The 24,584-nt window shown below is 53.6% G+C and overlaps 7 protein-coding genes across 7 annotated transcripts; 2 read left to right on the top strand and 5 right to left on the bottom strand.

The window, feature by feature from the left end:
* Positions 1 to 571: 571 nt before the first annotated feature.
* On the top strand, positions 572 to 5,861 carry J4E87_005443 (uncharacterized protein; the record flags this gene model as incomplete). Its single annotated transcript, XM_049377056.1, has 2 exons — positions 572 to 4,501; positions 4,551 to 5,861. 2 exons carry the CDS (start codon positions 572 to 574, stop codon positions 5,859 to 5,861), a joined length of 5,241 nt encoding a protein of 1,746 aa, XP_049233281.1.
* Positions 5,862 to 6,502: 641 nt separating this feature from the next.
* On the bottom strand, positions 6,503 to 9,796 carry J4E87_005442 (uncharacterized protein; the record flags this gene model as incomplete). Its single annotated transcript, XM_049377055.1, has 4 exons — positions 6,503 to 6,670; positions 6,732 to 9,249; positions 9,295 to 9,559; positions 9,607 to 9,796. The coding sequence occupies 4 exons, from the start codon at positions 9,794 to 9,796 to the stop codon at positions 6,503 to 6,505; spliced, it is 3,141 nt and encodes a 1,046-aa protein (XP_049233280.1).
* Positions 9,797 to 10,545: 749 nt separating this feature from the next.
* On the top strand, positions 10,546 to 15,023 carry J4E87_005441 (uncharacterized protein; the record flags this gene model as incomplete). Its single annotated transcript, XM_049377054.1, has 3 exons — positions 10,546 to 10,707; positions 10,756 to 13,135; positions 13,744 to 15,023. 3 exons carry the CDS (start codon positions 10,546 to 10,548, stop codon positions 15,021 to 15,023), a joined length of 3,822 nt encoding a protein of 1,273 aa, XP_049233279.1.
* Positions 15,024 to 15,483: 460 nt separating this feature from the next.
* Positions 15,484 to 16,060, bottom strand: J4E87_005440 (uncharacterized protein; the record flags this gene model as incomplete). Its single annotated transcript, XM_049377053.1, has 2 exons — positions 15,484 to 15,759; positions 15,875 to 16,060. The coding sequence occupies 2 exons, from the start codon at positions 16,058 to 16,060 to the stop codon at positions 15,484 to 15,486; spliced, it is 462 nt and encodes a 153-aa protein (XP_049233278.1).
* A 600-nt stretch (positions 16,061 to 16,660) lies between these two features.
* J4E87_005439 (uncharacterized protein) lies at positions 16,661 to 18,855 on the bottom strand (the record flags this gene model as incomplete). The annotated part of the gene is made up of 4 exons (XM_049377052.1): positions 16,661 to 18,143; positions 18,195 to 18,298; positions 18,366 to 18,439; positions 18,495 to 18,855. 4 exons carry the CDS (start codon positions 18,853 to 18,855, stop codon positions 16,661 to 16,663), a joined length of 2,022 nt encoding a protein of 673 aa, XP_049233277.1.
* Positions 18,856 to 19,686: 831 nt separating this feature from the next.
* PMM1 (Phosphomannomutase 1) lies at positions 19,687 to 20,593 on the bottom strand (the record flags this gene model as incomplete). Its single annotated transcript, XM_049377051.1, has 3 exons — positions 19,687 to 20,149; positions 20,197 to 20,441; positions 20,492 to 20,593. The coding sequence occupies 3 exons, from the start codon at positions 20,591 to 20,593 to the stop codon at positions 19,687 to 19,689; spliced, it is 810 nt and encodes a 269-aa protein (XP_049233276.1).
* A 599-nt stretch (positions 20,594 to 21,192) lies between these two features.
* On the bottom strand, positions 21,193 to 23,481 carry J4E87_005437 (uncharacterized protein; the record flags this gene model as incomplete). Its single annotated transcript, XM_049377050.1, has 1 exon — positions 21,193 to 23,481. One exon carries the CDS (start codon positions 23,479 to 23,481, stop codon positions 21,193 to 21,195), a length of 2,289 nt encoding a protein of 762 aa, XP_049233275.1.
* Between the last annotated feature and the right edge of the window lie 1,103 nt (positions 23,482 to 24,584).

The following is a 24,584-nucleotide window of genomic DNA, read 5'->3' as shown; positions in this document are numbered from 1 at the left end:
TATCCTGGGAACGAGGGCTAGCACGATCCACTAGTACTGGTAGAGCTACGGGCTGGGGAAGCGGGATGCTATCATCCCATAGCATCGAGAAGCACGGATGGATAAGCAGGCCGCGAAAGAGCATGTTGATCCTCCATCTTGGCCCAAACCATCTGGACAGCATACGTCGAAGATATTGGGTTGCTCCATGTAGATACCAGATGCGAAGGCCAGGCCGTCGTCGTGCGCCGCCCCATCGAGAGCGGCGCCGGTATCCCGCTTCCTAGCTGCATGGTAACGACGGAGTTTAGATGTACCGTGTGGGCTCAGTTGTTGATCTGACACAGCCAGTTCAGAACCTCCCACAAGCGCGCCGTATCGGGAACCCTTCCGCTTGCTTTTCAGGCTGAAACATATCAACTCGTCGACTTGGGGCAGCACCGGCCTCGAGACTGTCATTGGCCCAGACGCCCTCTGAGCGAGAGCCGGCGAGTCTGCGTTGGCAACCCTTGTTGCTCGAGATTGGCCCACCTCCTCCGACAACGTTGGCGCTGCCTTGCTTTTGCGCCTTTGCGCTCGCCGACTATGGGATATGGATTCTGATCAAGCGCATGAATATGCATACAACCCCGGCCTCTCCGTTTCACACTGGCTGCAGTCGACTGAGCTCGACCATGCCGACGACGACGTGGGAACCTCGCCCGAGCACTACTACTCCGCCTACACCACGACGACCGAGCCCGCAGCAGCACCTCCCTCACCGCAACGCGGCCTCGACATGCCCGCAGCGCGGCAGCGGCAGCCCATGACGAACGGCGCGCGCTCCACCTCCAAAGCGGCCGTGAGGTCTGCCTCGAATCCTGCATCGCCGCCCGCAGCCACTCGCTCCTCCCCCCAGGTCTCCAACAAAGTGAGGGCCCTCGCCGAGCGCTTCGAGCAGTCGCCCACCAGCAGCTCGACGGCGACGTCGCCTGCCGTCCGCTCTCGCTCCAGGACGCCGAGCCGGGCTGGGGCTGGCACGCACGACGTCGCCCGGCGTGCGCATGCCTCGATCTCGTCGACAGCATCGGCTGCACGCCCGAGCAAAGAGGCCTCGTACGGGCCGCACAAGTTCAACAACCTCAAGCCGCGCGATAGGCCCCAGCCCGCCCCGGCGTCGCCTCGCAACGCGCGCCGCACGAATGGCAGCCGGAGCAGCATCGACCACCACGTCTCGTCGACGCCCAAGAAGGTGGCCTCGCCGAATCGGGCGTCTGCACCCAGCGGGCGGCAGCTGTTTGGCGAAGTGCTGACGGGACAGGACGTGCTCTCGCCAGGCTTCGGGATTCCCGTTCTCGACAACACGCACGGCGACGCTGCACCACCGGCGGCCGCCTTCACCAGCCCGCACCATGGCCGCTCTGCCAGCGCGGCGACCTCAGCCTTCGCCGACGACATGCAACACGCCGCGCGCGCACATGCGCAAGAACAAACTCCTGCACGGTCGCCCCAACGACACACGCCGCGTTCGAGGATACCCGTAGCGACACGGCGTTTGAGCGCCGGCTCCGACTCCAACTCGTCGACGCGCTCCGTCAAGTACACCCCAACCCGCGCCATGAACCACAGCAACCGCGCCTCGCCCACCCGGATGGACAGGGTACTGGCTGCAGCGGCTGTCGCTCCAGTCTCCCGGGGCACAGACCAGTCCACGCTCCCCGCATTAGCCTACCGTGGATATCGCGAGCGAGGGAAGTCGCCCTTGGGTGCCAGGAGCGGACCAAGTGTGTCCGCTGTCGTCAATGCCCCGCCGCACCCAACGTCGCCTCGCCTGCGCAACTCGAGAGAACGCCAGCCGCTCCAGCCCTCGCCCGCTTCCCACTCGACAGGCACCGGCCCCCATGGTGAGCAGGAGTACTTCCCACTCGCGAGCAGCTTCGACCCGCCCCAAGAGCAACTCGCGGCGCTGCCTGGCGTTGCTGAAATCGAGCAATCCCATGAGACCCGTGCGCAGACGCAGGGCCAGCGCATGTCGCGCGACGAGCACTCGTCACCCTCGCCCGAACAACAGCGTCTGAGCCTCCAGACGTCCAGCCTAACGGTACCGCCGCTCGAGCAGCCAGCATCAGCCGTGACCGACTTCGACGAATCGCCTGTACTAGGGCTTCCAGGAAGCTTTGTTCTCACGCCGCCGACCGCACACCAGGAGCCGGACCACCAGCTCTTGCAACCGCACGTCTTCCACCCGCCGCCGCAGAGGACCGCTCCTCCCCCACAGCGGCCTGCTCCACAATCCCCTGAAATGGAGCAGTCAGAGCTAGGCGTTCGGGAATCAATACCCATTATGCTCAGCGAGGAGCCGCCATCACATTCATGGGAACCCGACTCCGAAAGCTTCAGCGCAGGCCTCCAGGCTCTATCGTATGGGTATAGTTCTGATCAAACACACGATGCTAGAGATATGCCATCCATCTCTCGCCACGATACAAAAGGATCGCCAGGAGATTCGCTTCCTAAGCGTGACACGCTGTATCCGGATGACTCTGCCAGCCTTGGTCCCTATAGAACACTCGGATCGCTGACGCTGAACACGGAGACGTACAGCGTCGTAAACTCAGTCTTGAACATGTACCATCAATCGCCGGTCATATCCCCAGAGTTGGCGTCGGTATCGAAGGAAAGGGTGCAGCAGGTCTCGCCCGTCATTGCACAGCACAAAGATTGGGCATCGAAAGAGTCTACAGAGACGTATCTCGCTCGACTGTTAAGTGACGCCAATGGCTCGAAACACGACAAGTCGAGGCGCGAGCCCATGAGAGTGGCGTCCCCGTCACGCCCGGATTCGTACACACCACAGCTGCACCAGGAATCGCCTGAAGTTGATGGCGGCGGGACAGCAATCATCTATACTTCGTCCTCGCGTCGTTACTCACAGAATTCAGCAGGTTCCACCACCACGACCATCCAGGAGGATGCGTCTCATTCCGGCAGTTCTTCTGGAGACCCTTCCCACAACGCGCTATCACGAACCTCAACGGATGAGCACAAATCTGTCGCAACCAACCGCATTGAGCTCCCACAACTTGCTTGGACGAATGGCGGACTCGGACTTGACTTGCAGCATAGTATGCCGCATTCACTTCCGGCGCCTCCCCGTCCCAATTATTCACCACCGCCCCCACCCGTGAACCCATCCATCGACCAACAACTCTCCTCTCGCCCAAATGCCTACAACGTTGCGCCACAACATCAACAGCTTTCACGCCCCATGCTCAACGACGACAAGTTCGAGATGCATCCCGCACGATCACGTACTCCTGTCCTTCACGTTCAAGAACAGAGTCTTGAGGATCGATACGGTACCCCACAGCCTATCGAGAGTGCTATTGATCTGCCAAGTGAAGCCGAGAAAGGTGAAGACGGCCAACCTGATCCTGCCAGGCAAGCTTTGATAAAGCGATATCGCACGCTGGAAGAGCTGCTTACAACAGAACATCAATTCTGCATAGATATGATGATCGCGCACAACATCTTCGAGGCGACCGCGCAGAATATGATGAGCGAGAAGGAGAAGAGGTTGCTGTTCAGTAACTGTAAAGAACTGGAGAAGTTCTCTTTGTCGCTGTTCCGTGCATTCAAGAAGGCTGCAAAGCCCATCGTCAACTATGAGATACCACCTCCAACCGGACCCTGGAACCGTGACTCCTCTGATGGTAAATCGCACGATTCTGGAGAATCACCGATGCATGCTCGGCGACCATCTGAAGACTCGCCGAATCAGTTTGAGAATTGCACTCTGGAGAATGATCGATTGACCACCATTGGTCAAGTCTTCTTGGACAACAAGGAGAAGATGGAAAGACTTTACACGACATATTTCCTGAACCAGGACAATGCCAGCGCTTTCATCAAAAAGAACCAAGGAAATGAGGCGTTATCTGGATGGGTTACTGCTTGCTTCGAGCAAGTGGAAAACATGACCCAAGCGTGGGATCTGGACTCTCTATTGTTGAAGCCGTGTCAACGCTTGTTGAAGTATCCGCTGATCCTTCAGTCCTTGCAAGAAATCACCGACCCGGACCATCCCGATCTACCGAAGATCAAGGAAGCATTCGAAGAGTTGAGAGCAATGAGTCAGCGCATTAATCAGGCCAAAGCCCGTTCTGATACCTTCCGTGCTGCTGCCTCGGAGGGCAAGAAAGAGAAGAAGAGCGGCCTGGGCAAGACTTTTGTCAAGGCTTTCATTCCTAAGGTCGACAAGAGCAAAGCGTACGACGAGGCCGACAAAACTTTCAAAGACCAGGACTACAAGTCGAAAGAACAGAAGTTCGGTGGGCACTTTTTTCAGCTTCAGATCGTTATTCGCGATTTTGAACAGTATCTTGATTCGATCACCGAGCATTACCTTCAGCTCAACATCGTGTTTTTGGGCTTCATCACTGTCTGCGAGGTGGCGCCATCCGTCTATCCGGAGATTGAGAGCACATGGCGAAAATGGGCAATGGCTCATTTCGAGCTGCAGAACAAGGCATTGGAAGATCACGTAAGTATCTGAGCATCACGCCGCTTATATACCGCTAACCATGTCACAGAAAGCTGCCGTTCGAAGCCGTGTCCTAAAACCCGTCGGCGATCTCTGGGAGATGTGGGTGTCGTATCAGAAGACTATCGAGCAGCGCAAAAAGTACCTGCTATACTACGTCAAGCACAAACAAGCACTTGACCGTGGCGAAAAGGTCGACCCGGACCTAGAGGAGTCATCCAAAAAGTTCAGCACGATCAACGACACACTCAAACACGAACTACCACTTCTGTATGAAAGAACAAAGGGTCTTATGCGCACGCTCATGACTCTGTTCATGTGTTTGCAAAAGGACTGGTACAAGACTTGCTCGAAGAAGATTCTCCCACTGCTTGAGAGCGAGCCACAACACACGACATCTCTTCGATACGACCTCGAATCGTACGTCGAACGCTTCCACTCGGACTACAAGCCGATGCAGGATCTTGCGAACAGATTGGGTATCATCAACAGGAATCTCCTGGTCGACATTTCCAACATGACGTCTCCTGTTCCAACGCTCTCTTCCGACGGCGGCGGCGGCTCGTCCCGCAACTCATCGTCGCGTCGTACTGAGTCTATCGGGAGCGAAGCATCAATGCTTGACTCGAAAACGCGGAATAGCGGCGGTTATGCACCCCGATCACATCCGCGGAGTCTCGATAACCCGCCACGCTCATCCCCTGCAGGGCCAGCGTACCCCTCTCTCTACCCACCCAATGGATCAGGTCGGGCTGGCCCTGGACCTACATCATTACGTGAAGCACGCGCACTCAGTCCTGTGTCTGACAACAGTGACTCTACCATAGTGCGCAAAGAGCGACGCAACACCGGTCCTTCTCGCAACAGCCACAACTACATGGGTCTCGACGGAGCAGTAGACATAGAGCACTCGCCACTGAGTATCAACGCATTCGACTTCCCACCGCAACTAGGCCCGTCTTTCCTCTCACCCTCGCAACCCATTACCCACACATTTTCCGCGCCCACCTCTCAGCCACCATCATTACCGGGATCCACACGCGCATCCGGTGTCTTCAACTCTGCGCTGCCGATGTCAGATTCGCCTCTTCGTGGCAGCGTCGAAGACCTCCCCACCACACCCGCCGATACCGACGAGCCAGAGGTACTCTTCCTGGCAGCCAGTCTCTTCGAGTTCAACATTGCGCACGATCGCCGCGAAGGCGGAATACCATACCTTGTGTATGTGCCTGGCGAGATATTCGATGTCATCGGCATGAAGGGTGAGCTATGGCTCGCGCGAAATCAAGACGACCAAACGAAGACAGTGGGATGGATTTGGGAAAAGCATTTTGCGCGCATTTTACCCGAAGATGCATAGTTTGGCCAGCCAGTTTCATGAGCAGTTGGATTACAACGAGGATCGGAATTTGCTTACCTTTGGGGTTTTGCGGGCGGCGTTTTCGGCGATTGTGTCACCTGACCCAACGGGCGTTTGTGTGTATCTGGGTGTGTTCCCAACCGCGTTCGACTTCTCTTTTTCGTATGTGATTCCCCCAAATCCCTCCTTCTCTCCTTGATACCTTCGAACGCCGAGAGTCCTTCTCTCTCTCTCTCTTTCTACATTCTGGCTTTCTTCGAATACGCAACATCTATGACTGCGGCTGCTGGGGCGAGAGAGGCATTGCTGGCGTCTAAGCTTTCGTGTCTTTTTTATACCTACTTTCCTTGTATGTATTTACGAGAGAGATGATTTACAATACCTTTTGAGGGGCCGTCTTTGGGTTCAATCTGGCATGATTGATGTGTGGTTTGGCTATATTTGGCGACGATGTTTTTGTTGCTTTGTTATTTTGGAGAGAGAGGGGTTGTTGCGCTAGTGTATGAATATGAATATTTGAGAGGGACTTTATGGATCTTGAATGAAGTGTTTGCATTGCAGTTGCTGCTACTACTTCGGCGTTGACTGTCCGTGGCGAACCAGGCGGACTGAGCGTAGAACTCAGTTTGGCTTTCCAGCTTCTACTCTTCCATCTCCGAGCCACTTTCGGAATCATCGTCGCTACCTGATACCTCTTCGTCATCGTCCTCGTCATCTTCCTCCCCCTCAAGACCATATGCATCCTGGAAGTCGGTGAGCTGCTTCATCTCGATCTTGAAGCCTGCGTCTTCAAAGTCCTTCTTGAGGCCCTGTACAGAATGGTTAGCATTCTACCAAAACACAGAATCCAAGGACAGGTGGGAAACTTACATCAGTCATGATACCACCACAAGTCACGACCAGATCCGTCTTCTCAGGCACAAACACAGCCGACACAACCTCATTCAAGATGTTCCTCACGTCTTCCTCAGTCACCTTGCGCACCTCACGCAGCGCCCAAGCCTGCCAGTCCTTGCCCACACCACGCGTGACAGTATCGATAAAGGAACTCCTAGCCGCATCAACAACCGTAGCGCGCTCGTCAACAAAGTCGCGAACGATACTTGAAATCGCGCCTTCCAACGCCAGCTTCTCAAACTTCTGCGTGCCGTCACCGTACTCCTTGATGACCGTCTTGGCTTTGTTGTACGCAGCGAAGACGTTCGGCGATTTCGAGATGCGGAACTTGAGAAGCCCGGTTTCGGGGTCGCGGAAGAAGTTGCTGCCGTAGGCGAGGCCTGTGCCGCGGATTGATGTCCACATGGGGCCTTCGACGGCGTCGAGATAGGCGAGTGCGACCATGAGCGGTGGGAGTTGGGCGTTTTTGTAGCCTTTGGGTCCTTTGGATGTGAGGACTGCGAAGGAGGAGTCGATGGGCATGGGGATGATGTAGTGTGTACCGCCTGGGTTACGACCGATATCTGAGAGGAGCGCGTTGCGGTCGTCAATTGGGTTTACGTTTGGCTCTGGACCAGGCTTGAAAGCGTCGGTGAGGTGTTTGAAGGTCGACACTGGATTTGGTAGGGTCTCAAGGTTGGCGGTAACGAGAACGCGCATGTTGGAGAAGGTCAGGAGGTGTTTGCGTAGGGCTTCGAGTTTATCGAGGACCTGCTGAGGCTCCGTCTTAAGTAGCTTCAGGATGCGCTTGAGGTAGAGACCCTTGACAAGCGTACCAGTCGCGCGAACAGCTGATGCGGCATTGTAGTGGATCATGCGGTCGACTGCAAAGCTCATGGAGTTACCATCGCGCTTCTCTTCGGGCACGTCCGCGAGCATCTTCTTGACTGCAGAAATCACGCGTTCGGTGTCGAACACGGAGTCAACGAGCATTGACCTCAGCCATAGCACGACCGTCTCGAACTTGTCGGCCTCCGCGATGAAAGGGATGTAGATCATCTCAGAGCTTCCAATATCAGTACCGCGGTCCATGGAGTACTCAATGGTATCCTGCTCAAGCTTGGTAATGACCTCCTCGAACTCGATACGCTTTCCGTCCTTCATGATCGGAGTCGCGAAGAAGTTGGTTAAATATACGCCGAGGAGAGGCTTGAGTTCCGTTGGTAGCGAGGCAGTTCCGAGTGCTAAGCCGAAGTGTACGAACGAAGTTGGTATGTGTTCAAAGTGGATGAAGAGGGGAAGTCCGTTTTCATCCTTGTCGACAATCTTCTGGATGTTGTTCTCAGAAGTTCCCAGCTTCTTTGCTACACCAGAACGCGCTGTTGTAGTCTCAAAGAAGTGGATAGACTCAGTACTGGGAACATGGACACTGGCGATAATCTCCTCTGGGATGGGCTTGTCGTTTTCGTCTTGGGCTTCCTTAAGCTTCTGTGCCAAGTTTTTCAGGCCTTCTTCGCCTAGCTTCTCTTGCTGTGCCTTGACACGTGCAACCTCATCTGCTTTGATCTTGTCCGACAACGCCTTGGAAGGTTTACCTAGGATGGAAACGTGGTGAGCATCCACCATCCATTTATTCAGATATGCTCGCCACTCTTCCTCAGTCCATTTGTCAAGTGTGTCGAATACATCAAGCGTGGCCATTGCGTCTTCAAGGTGAGTACCGTTCCGGTCACCAAATACGTGATCTTTGATGATTGGGTCTTTGTACTCATCCATGCCAATCTCAGACATGTATCGAGTTTGGCGCTTGAAGCGATGAAGACAGTCCTTGAGGTAGCTCATATCAAGGGGCTTGGAAGCGTGTTCTTTGAGAACCTCGAAGAAACGCTTCTCAGCATCAGCCAGCTTGTCAGTCTCCACAGACGACAGAGTCCACCAGATGATCATGTCTGTGTGCCCCTTGCACCAGAAGTATACCATACTCGCAAGGTGTTCCTTCTCGACGAGTGTGTTGACCAGAACCGAAACAGATGATCCGGCAAGGTAGTTGAGCAGTGTGTTGATGGCAGTCTCTCCAAGGTCGTCGATAGTCTTGGGTCCTAGGAAGGCGATTTGCACTTCACCAGTTGACTCGTCTTCTTCTGGGAACTCGACTGTGTCAACAATGGTCTTGCTCAGGGGTGGAGTGCGCTTCGATTCGACCCATGGACGCTTGAAGGGCGCATCGTAAGCCGGTACGCGATCGATGATTTCGTCTTCGAATTTATCCAGTATGTCCAACAGGTTTGGATGATCGACCTCTCCAATCAATATGACTCGTAGATTCTTGGGCTGATACATGTCTCGGTGGAACTGGCGAATACGCTCTGCAGTGGAGACTCGTAGGTTCTCCATCAATCCACCCGTCTCCATACGGAAGCCATCGCCTTCAGGGTAGAGAAGGCGACGCATCTGGAGATCCATGAGATCGCCCTGCAGGTTTTGACGTCCTTGCATCTCAGAGTAGACAACACTTGGGTCGTTAGCTGGGAGCATGAAGGCGTTGAGAGTTACTCACCCTGCATCCTCTCCCTTGCCATCGATGTGATGAACCTCAGTGTAACAACCGGCATCGGTCAGCGTAGGTACGATGAGGTGGTCTAGATAGATAGGTAGCAGCTGTGCAAAACCCTCCCAACCCGCGGTTGAGAGAGTATAGACTGTCTCGGAGACATCCGTCCATGCGTTTGTGTCAGAGTATGATCGGGTGGCGATCTTGTCTAGCACGCCCTTGAAAGGGTATTTCCGCGAACCCATGAAGCAGAGATGCTCAAGGGTATGCGCTACGTCAGTCAGTAGAAGTATTTGAAACACGAGCCATGCTACTCACGTGCACCCGAATCATCGTGGATCTCTGTGGCTACCGCGAAATTTCCGTACACCTTGGGACCCTTTCGATCGACTACCACTACCCGAAGACCCGTCCGTTGGGATTCATACTGAGTGAATGTAGCGTCGGCGTAATTTGCCTCGAACTGCTGCAGCTTCTTGAAGTGCGACTCCTGCTGTATTGACCCCATGATGTCGAAGTTGAAGGAGAAAGGAATTGACAGCGTGAGATTGCAGGTGTACCCTTTGTTGGTGCTGAAGTCGCAGGCACTGGCCGCGTTGCCCGAATTGGTACTACCCTTGCTGTGTTAGCTGGATTGTTGTACGTAGCCCAACGCACTGTTATATAGAAAATCACGCTACCGATTCGACCGGGGTCTCCAAGAGAAAAGCAGCCTTAGGTTTTGGGGGCGTGCATTGCGTATACCCATGCTCTACAAGCCTACAGGCCGCGGCCAGTGATTATGCTGCTGAATTTGCAAGCCTACATACCAGCCCGGGTAGCGGTGAGATGGCAGTAAAATGAAAATGACAAAGACTTACGAGAGGATGAGATAGAGTACAAGGAGCAGAGAGCCACTCCGAACAAGGAACGAGGGAATGACGAAGGGCAATATGAGAGGCGAGTTGTCCGGGAGTAGTGCTGCGGCGCCGCTAAGATGCTGCTACCGCGGATTGACTAGATAAATGTGCGCCTAATGAATCTGCTGCGACGTGCGGTTGTCTCCAAACGCACGTGTGCATGTGCCTCCAGCTGTTTCTTCAGCACAAGGGCTTGAGCGTGGCGGGGTAAGTGTGGCGGGGCAGCAACGCTGGAGTTGACGTCGCTTGGACGTCCGTGCAGCTTCAATGTTGGTCCTGCGACGTTGCGAACGCCGTGCGAACTATCCCGCCGCAGACCCTTTTTAGAATCGACATGACAATCACCCCGTGATTACAAATGCCTTCGCAAGTCTCGGACGAGCAGCTAGGCGACGCGCTGCTCCAGTCGGCCGCGCATGGCGCGTTTCCCCAGGACCAGGATGTCGCGTCCGCAACTGTGCCTTCCAGCGCACTTCCAAAGCTGTTGGAGGTTGTTGCCAAGGCAAGAGAAGAGACGAAGGTGTGTTGAAGTAGCGCGTGCTCCAGGCAACGCTGACCGTTGTTCCAGGACGAAGTACGCCAACTCTCGAGAGAAGCCGCACCCGACGTCGATGGCTGGATAGCACAGGCACGCAAGCTGCAAGACGATATCAAACGCTCGCAAGAAACAGCCAAAGAGATTGTAAAACAAGCAGAGGCAGGAAAGGATAATACAGCTCGCGTACAGGATGCCGCAAGCAAGGTCAGCCTGCTGCACACGGAAATTGCATACAACGAAAGCTTGGCACGTGCTGTAGAGCAGCTTCGAGACATCTCGACCCTGCTCGACTCTGCCCAAAACGCTGCTGTACATGGCCATGTTATGCATGCAATACAGACTTTGGAAGATGCAGATGGCGCATTCCAGGGTCTTGGGCTGTTCACCACTACAAGAGCGGTGGGTGTGCTGAAGAACAAGGAGGAGCAGCTGAAGAAAGCCATCGTAGAGACGGTCACGGAGTCATGGAACGGGCTGATTGCAGTCGACAACACCAACCATAAGATCTCGCTGCACCAGTCGATCGAACGCGAGGCCAGAGTCGATATCAACACAACGGTTGAAGCGCTTACGAAGTTGGGTCTCCTTGACAGCTTCGTAACCCGCTTGAGCCGTGACCTGGACAAGATCATAATCGCTCCCCGACTGGCTATAGGCACCGACCGCGTTGTGTCCGCCTTCAACATCCAGGAGGATGTTATCCAACGTGCTGGCACGGTGAATGATGGTGCGGTCAAGGCTACCTTGGAGGATATGCACTTGCTTGCTGAGTACCTGAGCACGCGTCTACCGCCTAGCATCGCCGTTCCGCTGTCCTCAAAGATCGTTCCGATCATTGCTTCTCGTTTAATTTCGAACCTGCTTTTGCCTGCCGTGCCATTATCAACAGACGGGATACCACATTTTCAAGAATCGCTCTCATATGTCTTGGGCTTTGTGGAGTATCTCGATGAGCTCGGCTGGTCAGGCCAAAATCGTCTAGCTGAATGGGTAGATAAGTCTGCCGAGATATGGCTTGCTAAACAGAAAGAGGATGCGATCGCTCGAGTACAAACGATGTTCCCGAAGAAGGTGCAAGAAAAGAAGACTGTTGAACGGGTCGAGACGCAAGTCATCTCAAAGGGAGATGCATTGCATGCTGGCAACGAACAAGAGGATGACTGGGCTGCTGATTGGGATGAGGAGGGCGATGTCGCAGAAGAGAAGAAGGAGACTATCGAAGAAGAAGATATGAGTGCTTGGGGTGAGGATGACGATGTGATTGGAGATGAACCCAAAGAGCAAGAGGCGAAAGAAAAGCCAGCTGATGCAGAGGATGCAGATGATTGGGGCGCTGATTGGGATGACGAGACCGATACCAAACCCACCACAACGCCGAAGCCTGCAGTACATACAACGGAGCAATCGAATACGAACGGAAAACCTGCCTCTCAAAAACAGCCGGCACACCAGGAGGTCACCCTTCGGGAGACATATACAGTGACAGCGATCCCAGATGCCATAATGGAGATAATCTTGCAGGTCATTGCAGAAGTAGACACGCTGAACTCACCCGAGCTGGTCAAGTCTGCAATCGCACCCGCGAGCGGGGGTCTATATGCGATTCCGAGCCTCCTGTTGGCAATGTACCGAGCTACTGCTGTGATGAATTACTCAAAAGATATCGCCAGTAATATGCTCATCTACAACGACTGCCAGCGATTATCGGATCGTCTGCGACTCTTTCTTCAAGAACAAGCTGAAAGAGATAAATCGTCTACATTGCCACAGCACTTGCGACCTTCCAAACGCCTCCAACCGCTGATCGAATCTGACATCAAGACGATCGACGGATTTGGAAAGCGTGCATACGGACGCGAGATGGAGTCACAAAGACAGATCATCCGGGATCATCTTGAAGATGCGCAAGGCTTCCAAGGCTGTACGAACGTTCCGTTCGCTACGGTCTGTGATGACGCCATCGCTACGACGATAGATCGCATAGGTGATGTGAAGCGACAGTGGCAGAATGTACTTTCACATAGCGCTCTACATCAGTCACTTGGCTCGTTGGTGTCAGCAGCTCTCACAAAGTTCATCAACGATGTCGAGGACATGTCAGATATTGCAGAAGATGAGTCGAGGAAGTTACACGGGTACTGTGTCTCGCTTGCTACTCTATCCCAACACTTCCAGACCGAGGATGGCAACGGAGAGACAAGAGACATGGCCGGTATCTACACGCCCAACTGGTTCAAGTTCCAGTATCTCAGCGAAATTCTGGACAGCAGCCTTGCGGATATCAAATACTTCTGGACGGACGGCGAGCTGAAGTTGGAGATGGAAGCTGAAGAGGTGATTGGATTGATCGAGGCTCTGTTCGCGCCTAGTGATCACCGGAGGAGAGCTATCGCTGATATCAGGAGAACCAGTATGACTTAGTAAATGACAATTTACGTGAAGGAAACAACATACGACTTTCCTCTTGGGCGCATGCGTAGTACTCTAATGGTAGATTGACCCTAGTTTACGGTTAGTCTTCTGAAACACCAAAAACCTATACCCAACTATCAGCCGACTTTGATACTTTCTGCATAAATTGAACTACTGGAAAGACATAATCTATAATACCACGAGCGGAGGTTCACGAACGCCGACTGGCTGGCTTCTTCCGCGCTAACCGGATTCGAAAAAAAGTTCGAGATCCCAAAATTTCCTAAGCTTCGTAACTCCAACACCAATCATCATATACCGCCAAACCCGCCGACGCCATGGATATCGACGCCGCAGAGACCAAGGTGCAGATTCGCCTTACGACGCGCGATGCTGCTCTGCAGATTTCGGAGGAGCCGAACATCCTCTTGGTTCAAACATGTGAGTAGAACTACCGGAAGCCTAGTCGCATGTCGCGGCCTCTAGCCATCTACTGCAGCATGCTCGCACAGTAATTTGAACCGTCGCGACTGCAGTTCGTGGTTTTAGGCTACAAAACGCTGCGCAGTCCGTCCAGATACAGAGCTAACGCGGATGCGCCCACAGCTTTGACTCGACACAAGCTTTCCACACTTGTGAACGAACTCCTGCACCGCGATGACGGCAGTCGCATACCCTTTGACATCCTGATCAACGGCGAATTTCTCCGAACCACAATCGACGAATTCCTCACAAAGAATGGTATCAATGCCGAATCGACGCTGGACGTTGAATACACGAGGGCTTTGGTGCCACCGCTAAACGTCACGAGCTTCGAACACGACGACTGGGTTTCGGCCGTGGATGTTCTGTCAGGAGTGCAAAGTGGGCAAGAGAGGATACTGAGCGCGAGTTATGATGGACTGTTAAGAGTGTGGAATACCTCGGGCGATGTTCTGGCGACTTCAGAGGCTCCGAACAACGGTGGTCGAATTACAAGCTTGAAGACGGCTAAATGGTTGTCGGAGAAGAAGATGGTAGCTGCAGGGCTGGACAACACCGTCCGTGTCTACAAGTACGACGATGATGCGAGGACTATCACCACAGCTCTCGAGCTGTTCAACCACCGCTGGGGTGTAGAAGACGTCGCAGTCCATGCGCCTTCGAGTCGCATTCTCTCCGCCTCCTCGGATACCACTATCTCGCTGTTCTCGAGCAACGCAAAGGAGAACCCCGTCGCGCCGGCGAATTTCCTGCCCAGTTCAACGGCTGCGTCGAACAAGCGACAGAAGCTTTCGAAGCCCGATCGCACGGTCCCTGCTCGCGGAGCACTGGCTACATTCAGCGGTCACACTTCGCCGGTATCTAGCGTCATCTTCAAACCAGATGATGCTACTGTCGCATACTCGGCATCTCACGACCACACACTCAAAACCTGGGATCTGCCTACCCAGTCGTGCGTTGATACCCGAACAACCGGTCACTCGCTTCTCTCTCTATGCGCCATCCCCTCCCGAAACCTGCTTGCAACCGGTACCTCAGCACGACACATCACATTGGTCGACCCCCGCGCATCTGCCACGCAAATCAGTGTCATGACACTACGAGGCCACAAGAACGGTGTTGTTTCTTTGGACACGGATCCATCTTCCGAATACAATCTGGCGTCTGCTTCGCATGACGGAACGGTGCAGATTTGGGATCTCAGGAATGTTAGCACAGGTGGTCAGGTTGGAGAGGGAATGACTGGTGAGAGTGTGTACACAATCTACAGGCAAGGACGCGAGTCTGCCAAGAGCCATGGAGAGGGCGCGAAGGTCTTCAGCGTAAGATGGGATAGTGCAGTGGGTATTGTCTCGGGTGGTGAGGACAAGAGGGTGCAGATTAACCGCGCTCTCGACTCGTAAGAGTTGAAAGTTTCGGCTGGTAGAAGTGCCAGCGTATGGGTGTTTGGGCGCATATCGTAGATACCATTTTGGCTAGGGAAAAGTGTAGCTTCAATTCTTGAACGCGTTGCCCTCCATCGATGTTTCATTTGACTTGGGTGATGCTTCTGCAAGCGATATAGGCCGCAGAGACCTTAGATTCGTGTGCAGCACAATGCTTTCCCCCGTATGTGGGTGAACGCAATCAAAAGGGTATCAAAGTAACCGCTCCCACCAACCAGCTCCATTCCTCTTTCACAGTCATCGTTCTCCCCTGTTGGCGCATAGCATTCATACTGTGCCCACGGCATCATAGTGTTGTACACCCTCTTCAGACCAAGTCTACCATAGACTGCCAGTCGCGCTTGTAGTTGTTCGATAGACGCATCTTCCACTTGCACTCCGATGTCTAACCAAGAGACCTCATCTCAATCGTCCCAACTCATACCAAATGTCCCGGCAACAAGAAATTCGCAACCCCCTCTTTAACCGCATACTCATGCTCACATGCCCCGCACACCAGCTTGCCCTCTTGTATACACGTCTCGAGCAATATCCTGTGCAGATCCTTCGCTGTCTGGCTTGGCTCCTCTTCTATCTCTTCCGTCGGGGCCGCTGGTGTCGCATCTGTGGTATCTAATGCTGAAGCGGAGGAAGAAGAAGGTTCGACGAGATCGGCGGGCGTGGGTGCTGTAGCGGGGAGTTCAGGAAGACCAAGCTACAATTCGCATATACGTCAGCGTTCTATTCAAAAGTTTCGAAGTATCGGTATCTCTTTGGAGACGCAATGCGCGTGGGCTTCGCGCTTGGTGGATGTTTTCTTGTTCGCGTACCTCGCTGCATATCCCCCTCAATTCATCCCACATTATCCTCGGTAGTATGTTCTTGAGAAAGGCGAGGTTGACATCTGCTTCTATGATTTCGAGTTCGGCATCGCGGGGGTGGAGGGGGAAGGATGCGGGGTTGGTTTTGCAGGTTTTGATGGCGCATGTGAGGAAGTTGAGGGTAAGAAGCTTCATTTTGTGTGTTTTGTTACAGAAGTCAGGTTGGATTCGGCGCTTTCGAGTTTCGTAGGTTTGTTGTGGAATGCGTGGTTTTGGCGGACTGGTTTGGGGCTGGACGCTTTGCGACAAATAATTTTTGGCCGCGGGAATGTTGTCTCCTTCTCCAAGCCCTGTGGAGCCAATCAGAGCCTCGCCTGTAGGGAGTCTTTCCCGGATAGGAAGGTATGCGAAAACCGTTGATCGCGGCAGGAAGGGCACTGTGGAGACCGCTGGCCCTGTAGACGAGGCCCTGATTGGCTCGATAGGGAGGCTTTCCCGATCAGGCAACTACAGTAAATCCATCGATCGCGGCAGGGAGGGCACTGTGGAGACCCAGCTACCTGCCGGGCCAATCAAAGCCGCCAGACAGGGCCAGAGACGCTAATGCAGGGCTCTGGATTTAACATTCGTCATGCCGCTTTCCCACTGCTTCGACGAGAGATTCGCGGTTTACTACTCTTCGTCTGTACTGTAAATATGCGAAGACCTAATTCAATTGTGTCGCAATTAAGCTCGTAGAATGGCCATTGCAATGCTTGCACCATCTCCCTATACCCTTGCGACCCAACATCCAATTCACCACTTGCCCACATCCTCCAACACCAGATCCGTCGCCCGCTCACTCAATAAAAACGTGCTAACCGCCGGAAACGCACCCGGACATCTAGGAAATGCACTCGCATCTACTATCCGCAGCCCTTCGACCCCTCTGACCCTCAGCCTCGTGTCCAGCACAGCCATAGGATCAGAATCCGGGCCGACCTTGTTCGTGCTTGTGGGATGGTGACCAAAGACTTGGTCGTGAATCCACTCCCTATCAATCTGCATGTCACGGCAGTAGCCCGTCTCAAGGATATCAGCAGGCGGACAGGGTGGAGAAACAGGTGTTACAGGGCCGACCGGTGCTTCGGTGGAAGCAAATGCTCTACGAACGAAAGCAACAGTGTCGAGCATGGCGTTTAGATCTGTTTCTACGCCCTCGGCGAAGTAGTTCATGTTCACTTCCGGTGTGTCTACCGGGTCGGCTGACTGGATTTGGACGTATCCGGCAGTGTTCTGGGGATGTATCTTAACGGTGGACCAAGAGAATGTTGTGGGAGGGTAGCGTGTCGTGTTTTGAGACGTCGGTGGCGCGAAGCCTGCAAAGGAGCCACCCGTGAAGCCGAACATTAGCTCGTCTCTTTCGCCTTCGACCGCATGGGCGGTCTTGAGGAGGAACGCGTTTGAGTTTGTGCCGCCGCGCGCGTAGGGTCCTTGGCCATTGTACCAGAGTTCGATACATGGATCGCCGGGTGATCCGTTTGTGCATCTTGGTGCATTGGGGTCAGGTGTCTTTGCGAAGCTGATCTGGGCGTTCCCGTAAATGGGTACCTCGTAGTTGTCCTGGAGGTTGCGGCCCACACCCGGTAAGTTAGAGATAACAGGGATGTTGTACTTCTCGAGAAGGGCTTTGGGCCCGATACCAGAGAGCTGTAGGATCTGCGGGGAGTTGAAGGCACCACCAGCTACAATGACTTCTTTTCGAGCGAAAGCTTGGCGCAGTGTACTGGTGGTGGAAGTGTTACGACGTGGGTCGGCCTTATATATGGACTTGCCTTGCAAGTATTCGACTCCAATGGCTCGCGGTTTTGTGCCATTGCCACTACATTCATCGAACAGTACCTTTGTGGTCAAAGACTCAAGCTGGAGATGTAGCGGGTACTTCAGCGTTCCATTCGAATTCGTTAGATTGCGCAATTCCAAAATACGGTCGCGGGGGCTGAAGCGCTTCCAGTTGGGCGTGACATGGAATGGCAGTGAGGACAGACCCTCTGTCTGATCACGCATTGGATCGAGATAGTTCGCGTCGCTGGTGAGGTAGTCCAGTACCTTTTCTGGGTCTTTCCCAACCAATTTTAGTCCAGCCTGGAAGACCTTGAAGCGGAGTGCTTCAGCCGCATGGGTAGCTCGATCAGCGATGTTCGTCTGCAGCCAGCCTGTAAATCCGTGGCCAGGAGTACCGGGTTCGAGATAGTTGTTATGCTCAATTTTCTCAAAGTATTTCCGCATCAATTCAGCACTGCATGATTGTCAGTACTGTTTTGAGAGCCGAGATCTATTGGCGGCTTACCTCCAAACACCATCCCCGACTCCCTTGTCAAAGAAGTCCCAATCGCTGTCGCTTGGCAGGAATGTCGCAGCCGCGTTGATGATCGCACTCCCGCCCAAAGTAGCCTACGTTGCAGCATATACAATGAGTAACTATTTCGCGTGCAGTGCGCAAGGGAAGGATACCACTCACACCTCTAGGATAGAAAACGCCCAACCTCTCGACCCCTACGTGTCCATTGACACTAGGATCCTTTCCAACCCAATCTATCACTGACATTAGCAACGTGCAAAGGCCACATATACCAAGATTTTGACTTACACTCCCCATTCTTCAACCTCCAAACCAACAGATTATACCTCTTCAATCTCTCTTCGTCATCACTATGCTTGACGAAGAAATGCCACGCTACATTCGTGTTGGAGTAGTCATTCATAGCGAGCACTTGGGTGCGGATATCAGACGAAGCGTCCGATCCAGCCTCGATCAACAGAACGGAGTGTCCAGCAAGAGCAAGATTGGTGGCGATTGTACCGCCCCCTGGACCGCTACCGGTGACGATATAGTCATACGTGTTTGAAGTGTTGGAGGAAGCCTGTGGTGGAATGCAAGAAGCATGGTGCAGAGGGGATGCTGACGCGAGAACTGGGATTAAGAAGAGCGGAAATGTAGGTAGTCTCATGATGGAGTACGTGTAGAAGTTAGCAGTTTGTTTCCAGGATGTCACCGTGTTCTTGTCAGTACTTGTATACTCCCAGCTGCCTGGTCAGATCTGGCTTCCTTGCTTCGGTGTTGAGATGCAAGATCTAGCATTTCGATCAGCGAAAGTGACCCTGCATCTTTAACCGGCATGTCATGCTGTGAAAAGCCGTCTTGGAAACCGGTGTTGTGTATCAATCGGTGCGAATGGACCCAATCACAATCTGCACTCTACGTCTAACTTCCGGTGCCATGACCCCGGCTGTACTCCGGTGCGGGGAGATGATCGGATTGAGTACCTGCATACGCCATGTTACACAATAAGCCAATGACGACCAGCGTGGTTGATTAGTACACGCTCAGCTCCGAGCTGCCTATAGTAGAAAGAGTGTACGTATCTCCGCATTGAAGCTGATGGTGACCAAGCAGGGCGCGGTATGAATAAGCCTCTCACTGCTGGAACCTTTGCTGAGCCCTGCAGATTTAAGGTTTTGATAGTAAGTCGGGTTGTTGTTTCCGGTATGGGTCTTCGGGAAATGCCTTGGTGCACAGGAAGTCACTATCGAATGATCAACGCTGCTCCACTAAAGTCACGGAGTGCGGCAACTGCGCGGAAGTCAAAATCTGGGCATATGCCGATGCGAGGGAATGCTGGAAACCGAGGCCCAGAACGTATCCCTCGACCAATGGCATCGTATGATTCTTGTTCACATTACATGTCGTACTCTATCGCGAGTACTATCTTCCTCATGTCAGACGGAAAGATGCTGCCGTGGGTGCTTCGTCAGAATCGTTATTAACACGTCTAAACCCACTACTGGAAGCTCTTCAACAGCTCCGAAAGCTGCGCATAGGTATCATCTGGGTTCTTGACCTTGTGTCCGATAGTCCGCTCGTCGCTGTAGATTTCCCAGTCGTTTCCACCCTCGTAAGCCTTGTCGCCAAAGAAGTGGATCTTGTCGTAGACGACACCAGTCAGGCCCTTCTCCGCCTCAATGTGTCGCAGGCAGTAGGTCTTGTCCCAGCCAGTAGGGAATACGTCGAACGAGATTTGACCACCGATGGAGTATGTGAGGCCAGAGTCGGGGAATGCTTCCTTGAGCTTGGCGACCATGGTTTCCCTGACTTTGTGCTCGAGATCGTACTTTTGGTATTCGTTTCGCTCTTCGGTGGAGGCGTTACGGCCGATGGGGGAGACGTTGATCATGCCGTTGCGGAACTCGATGAAGGTACCGCGCTTGATGGGGATGTCGAGATCGGCGATGTAGTGAAGAATCCTAGAATCATTGTTAACGATGCCTCATAACCTGCTGTATACACGTACCACTTGGTTAATTGCTTGTATTTGTCCTCGCCAATCCACGCGATGAAGCTCTGGCTAGCCAGGACCTCGCCCATGCGGATGGCAGTGAGTCCGTTCTCGGCGAAGCAGAAGTCGAACAGCGAGGTAACGTCTACGGGGCCGCCGAGCTGTTCTTGTTGTTTGACGAGGTTGGAGCCGCCCACGAAACCGATGGCGCACTTGTGACGGACTTCGGAAAGGAGCTGCAGCATCTGCGGAGTGACGAGCTGCACCGGTGTTAGAGAAGCATCGCTGAGAATGCATCGATTGTACACACTTGACGGGGTTTTGTGAGCGTGTCGTCGACATCGAACAGGAGGACCGTGTTCTTGACCGGGCGCTGGTCGAGCGGGGGATAGACAGCTGCGGCGGCGGCCATGGTGGAAGTCTTCTCGTGGGTCTTGAATTGACAGGTATGCGGACAGACAAAGCTCAATTGGGATAGTCGAAGATCGTCAGAATAGTCAGAGGTGTAGCAAAGCAGGGGCCGGCTGTCCTGATATGCTTCGGAGGGGTTCCTGCAGGGATGGCTGCTACTCACCGCAGTTTCGCGGTTGGCACGCGTGGGGTTGGTCTAGTGCGCGCCTGGACCCTGACTTAGTTTGCGCCGCACATGGTACCTGATGAGTGCGGCCGTGGCTGAATGGTGACATGTGTCCACTGCTCATATGCTTGGACATCATTGGCGCATCACATTGTATGGCAAGATCATAAACGCGCAGCACTGAGTATAGACGCTTGAGCTGAGCATAGACGCGTGAAGATGAGCCACGACTTGGTTGGCAAAAGCGGAATGGCTTCCGCGCCCTGCTTTCCATGTGCAAACTGACTGGTCTGAATACGAAGAGAACACATAAACACACCGCAAATCCTCTAAACACGTATTCAACTTCGTCCCACGTTTCCAAAATGTCTAAGAATAGCTTGTTCATTTGAGAATACTCTGTCAATGTCTAGGTTACGGTCAATGTGTTCATGTCACACGCCAACTTCCTCGGCCAGCCCCTTCCATCGTCCCTTTCGCATCCCTGAAGGTAGCGCTAGTAACACACTTCGAAGAGAGTCTTCCTCATATTCAAGCCTCTCCAATGTGACTGCCTGCAAGATATAATTCGCAATCGTGTTATTCGAGAGCAGCGGATCTCGCAAGATTGCTGCCATTTTCTCGACTGGGAGCTTCTGGTAGTGCCACATGTGATATGCGCGAAGGTGTGTCACAGTTGCACGTATACGTGAGGGTGTTGTTGAATTAGGCGATGGAATAGTAACTTGAAGATATTCCTGTGCCCATGTCGTCGCCAAGTTGTACTCAGGCGTTCGTGATGACTCATTGAGTAGGCCGATGCATGATTGCGGAGCTGGTGTTGGCACGGCGGAATCGACAACATCGAGGGAAACATGCTTGAGACCTAATGGCTCAGCCACTTTGGCAGTATTAGAAGCTTGAGCGGTTGCTAGATGGGTAGGAAGTACTGACTGCGTTCCCAGATCGTCTTGGCTTATGGTAGGTGTTGGCCTAGTATGCTCTGATGCTGCGTCGTTCCCATCTTGGATAAGCTTCCCACTTTCGTCCAAAGACATGCGTCTAAGCGCATCCTCAAGCTCTGGGTCTGGGTATTCATCATCGCTATCATTCTGCTCCCCGCCTGGAATACCATGGCCTTGCTTCTCCATCTGCATGGCAACCTCATCTTTGGAGGATCCGGTAGACTGTGGGCCCACGTCCTCTTCCTGCGATGTCTTGGGCAGCTCAGGGTATCCGGGATCGGTGTTTTGGAGCCAGGAAAGGCTCACACGGCCAATTCGCTTTTGTGAAGAAACTCCACCTTCTTCAGCACTGTTCGACTCGAGCTTCACCGCAGCCTCAGCCGCAGAGGCCTTGTTCGAGTGATCCACGGGCGCAGCTTTTCTTGTTTCGTTTGGTGCGTCTTCGAGCTCATGACTGTCGGTAAATTCCTCCGTCGCGGTCTCGTACCCTTCCGTGTCTTCCTCATCTTGTTGCTCTTCTGTCACATCAATTGACTGCTTCGCAACTACGTCCGCTGCATCGTCGGACTTGGTAGCTGCCTTTACCCTTTTGCGGGGCACCTTTGGCCTGGGAGTAGGCTTGTTGTCGAAGTCGCAAAGGGCCACTGGAGGAGGGGCTGGCTTCATCCGTGTCCTCTTCCATTCAAGCATGTGATAAAGACGAAAGCCAGCATATGCATCGGCAGCCGCGTAGTGTATCTGTTGCAAATCTAAGGGCAGACTCCAGTCACTTTCTCGGACGCTGGAGGTTGTATCCGGATCGTCGACTAGTCGCTCTCCTTTGTACAAAGGCAGTTGGAGGTGTTGTAGCACCTGAGAAGCGAGTTTTACAAGTCTGTTTGACACTTTGCTAGGCTCCACCTCGTACCATTCGACTAGATTGTGCAAGCGACTTAGCTCGAAGACACCTTGAGATTGAATGTTGAGGTACTTTTCCAGGCGCTTGAAGTCTCCTTTGATAGCCACACCTACCTTGTAAATATTGGGTGATTCTAGAACAGCCCTCAGACTGGGTGGCATCAGCTGCTCGACTGTCTTCCCAGAGAACAGCGACATATGAAAGAGTGCGATGCGATCTTCGCACGCGAGCTGGATCAAGGACGCATTTTGCTTGATGGAATATGGGTTTCCGCGAGGCTTCCACTCAATGTCGAAGCCCACCACTTTTTCTTGTAAGAAGTATTTGGCCACTCTTTCAGCAACGTCAAAAGACTTGCAATAATGGGTCGAGATCGCTTCGCCCTCGGGCCCTTGGTAAAGCTTCGCACTCCAATAACTATCACGAGTTTGGGGAGTGGCAAGCATTGCAGCGCGCAGCTTTTCCTCTGGGATCTGATAGGTAAGAGAGACGTGTTCATCTACGTCTTCGTCGTCCTTGGCTTCCAACTCTCCTTCGGACGAGAGGTCGCTAGATTCTGCATTATCCGAGACATGTCCCGTACTAGCTTCTCCGTCCTGTCTGACAGCATCGCCTGCTTCGTTATGGGTGTGCGGGGTGGGGTCATCGGTACGGGCTGTCGCAGCCACTTCGTCTTGAGGTGAGGAATCGGTCTCTGTAGCTTCAGGGACATCCGGCTTGAGCGCCTCCGCTGTCGCTGTTGTCGCAAAGCGTAGTCCGTGAGCTGGATTCCATAGTCCCACCCGCTGGAATCGGTCAGCACCCAGTGTTGGAGCCGACTCGGCCAGTCGTACGTGTAACGCAGCCGAGGCCTGACGTATTTGGCGATGGTCCCGGGCCATGGAGGCTGAGTCTATAGAAGTAGGCTGAGTAGCAGGAGGTTGTATCGCAGGGACGGGAGTCTTGTGGATTCGTCTAGGAAAGTTGTCGCTTCGAGGAACGGGCCGTCCCCGCTTCCATCGGCAGGTCGAGGAGGATGAGGTGGTAGGTGTCGAGCGTAATGGGGTCGTGTGCATCGCTCTGAGTATATGAGAATACTGTGTATGGCGCTCTACGGAGAAGAAGGCGTGGGTACGCGGCTCATGGCAAACACGCCGTGGGGCATCTGACGCGCTCAGCAGAGAGGCGCGTCGACTGAAGAGCATAACACTCCATGGTAGTGCACCCAATAGGCACCGGCAGGAGGAGATGGTCGCCACGGGTGCGAGTCGATTGTGTGGACGAGGACGTCTGCTGCCTGTTGTGGCGCGAGCAGTGGTTGGCTAGCGCGGCCTGTGGCAGATGCGGTGGTCTTGAACGCCAAGATATCAAGCCCACCACCTGGGCAATCACCACCTTGATTGTACCGACATCTCAAACGCGACAGTTGCTTTCAACGACCGAAACTCAGCTCACAACAAACCACGTCACCATGTCGCTCGAGAACCTTCTTCCGCTAGGTGCGTCTCTGTCCGATCAGGTGTCGGTTCATGACTAAATTACTGCAGAGCTCATCGACAAGTGCGTGGGTTCGCAGATCTGGGTCATCATGAACGGCGGGAAGGAATTCACTGGAAAGCTGGTGGGTTTCGACGACTACGTCAGTAAGTACATCTGGGAAGTCGGGAGATGGAACTATTCTAACAGACACAGACATGGTGCTGGAGAATGTGACGGAAATGTGCGTGCATCCAAGGTTCTTTGCAGGTTTGGCATGAACACGTCCGACTGACGCGATGGCAGTGACCCAGCCGAGGGGAACGTCGAGCTGCCCAAAATCTTACTGAACGGCAACAACATCTGCATGGTATGAAACAGGCTGTTTCGTTTTGCGCCATTACTGACAGCTTCAGATGGTGCCGGGAGGCGATGGGCAAACTGTACTGGAGGACGAGTAGGGCCGATGCGAAGCAGCATCGTATGATTTCAAACCACATTGCGACAACGACGACACGGCCACGACTGC

The sequence above is a fragment of the Alternaria ethzedia genome (genome assembly GCF_023757985.1).
Source record: "Alternaria ethzedia strain BMP 0044 chromosome Unknown scaffold_11, whole genome shotgun sequence".
Classification (NCBI taxonomy): Eukaryota; Fungi; Ascomycota; class Dothideomycetes; order Pleosporales; family Pleosporaceae; genus Alternaria; species Alternaria ethzedia.
The sequence above is the reverse complement of the archived record's forward strand: the minus strand, read 5'-3'. Positions and strand labels throughout refer to the sequence as shown.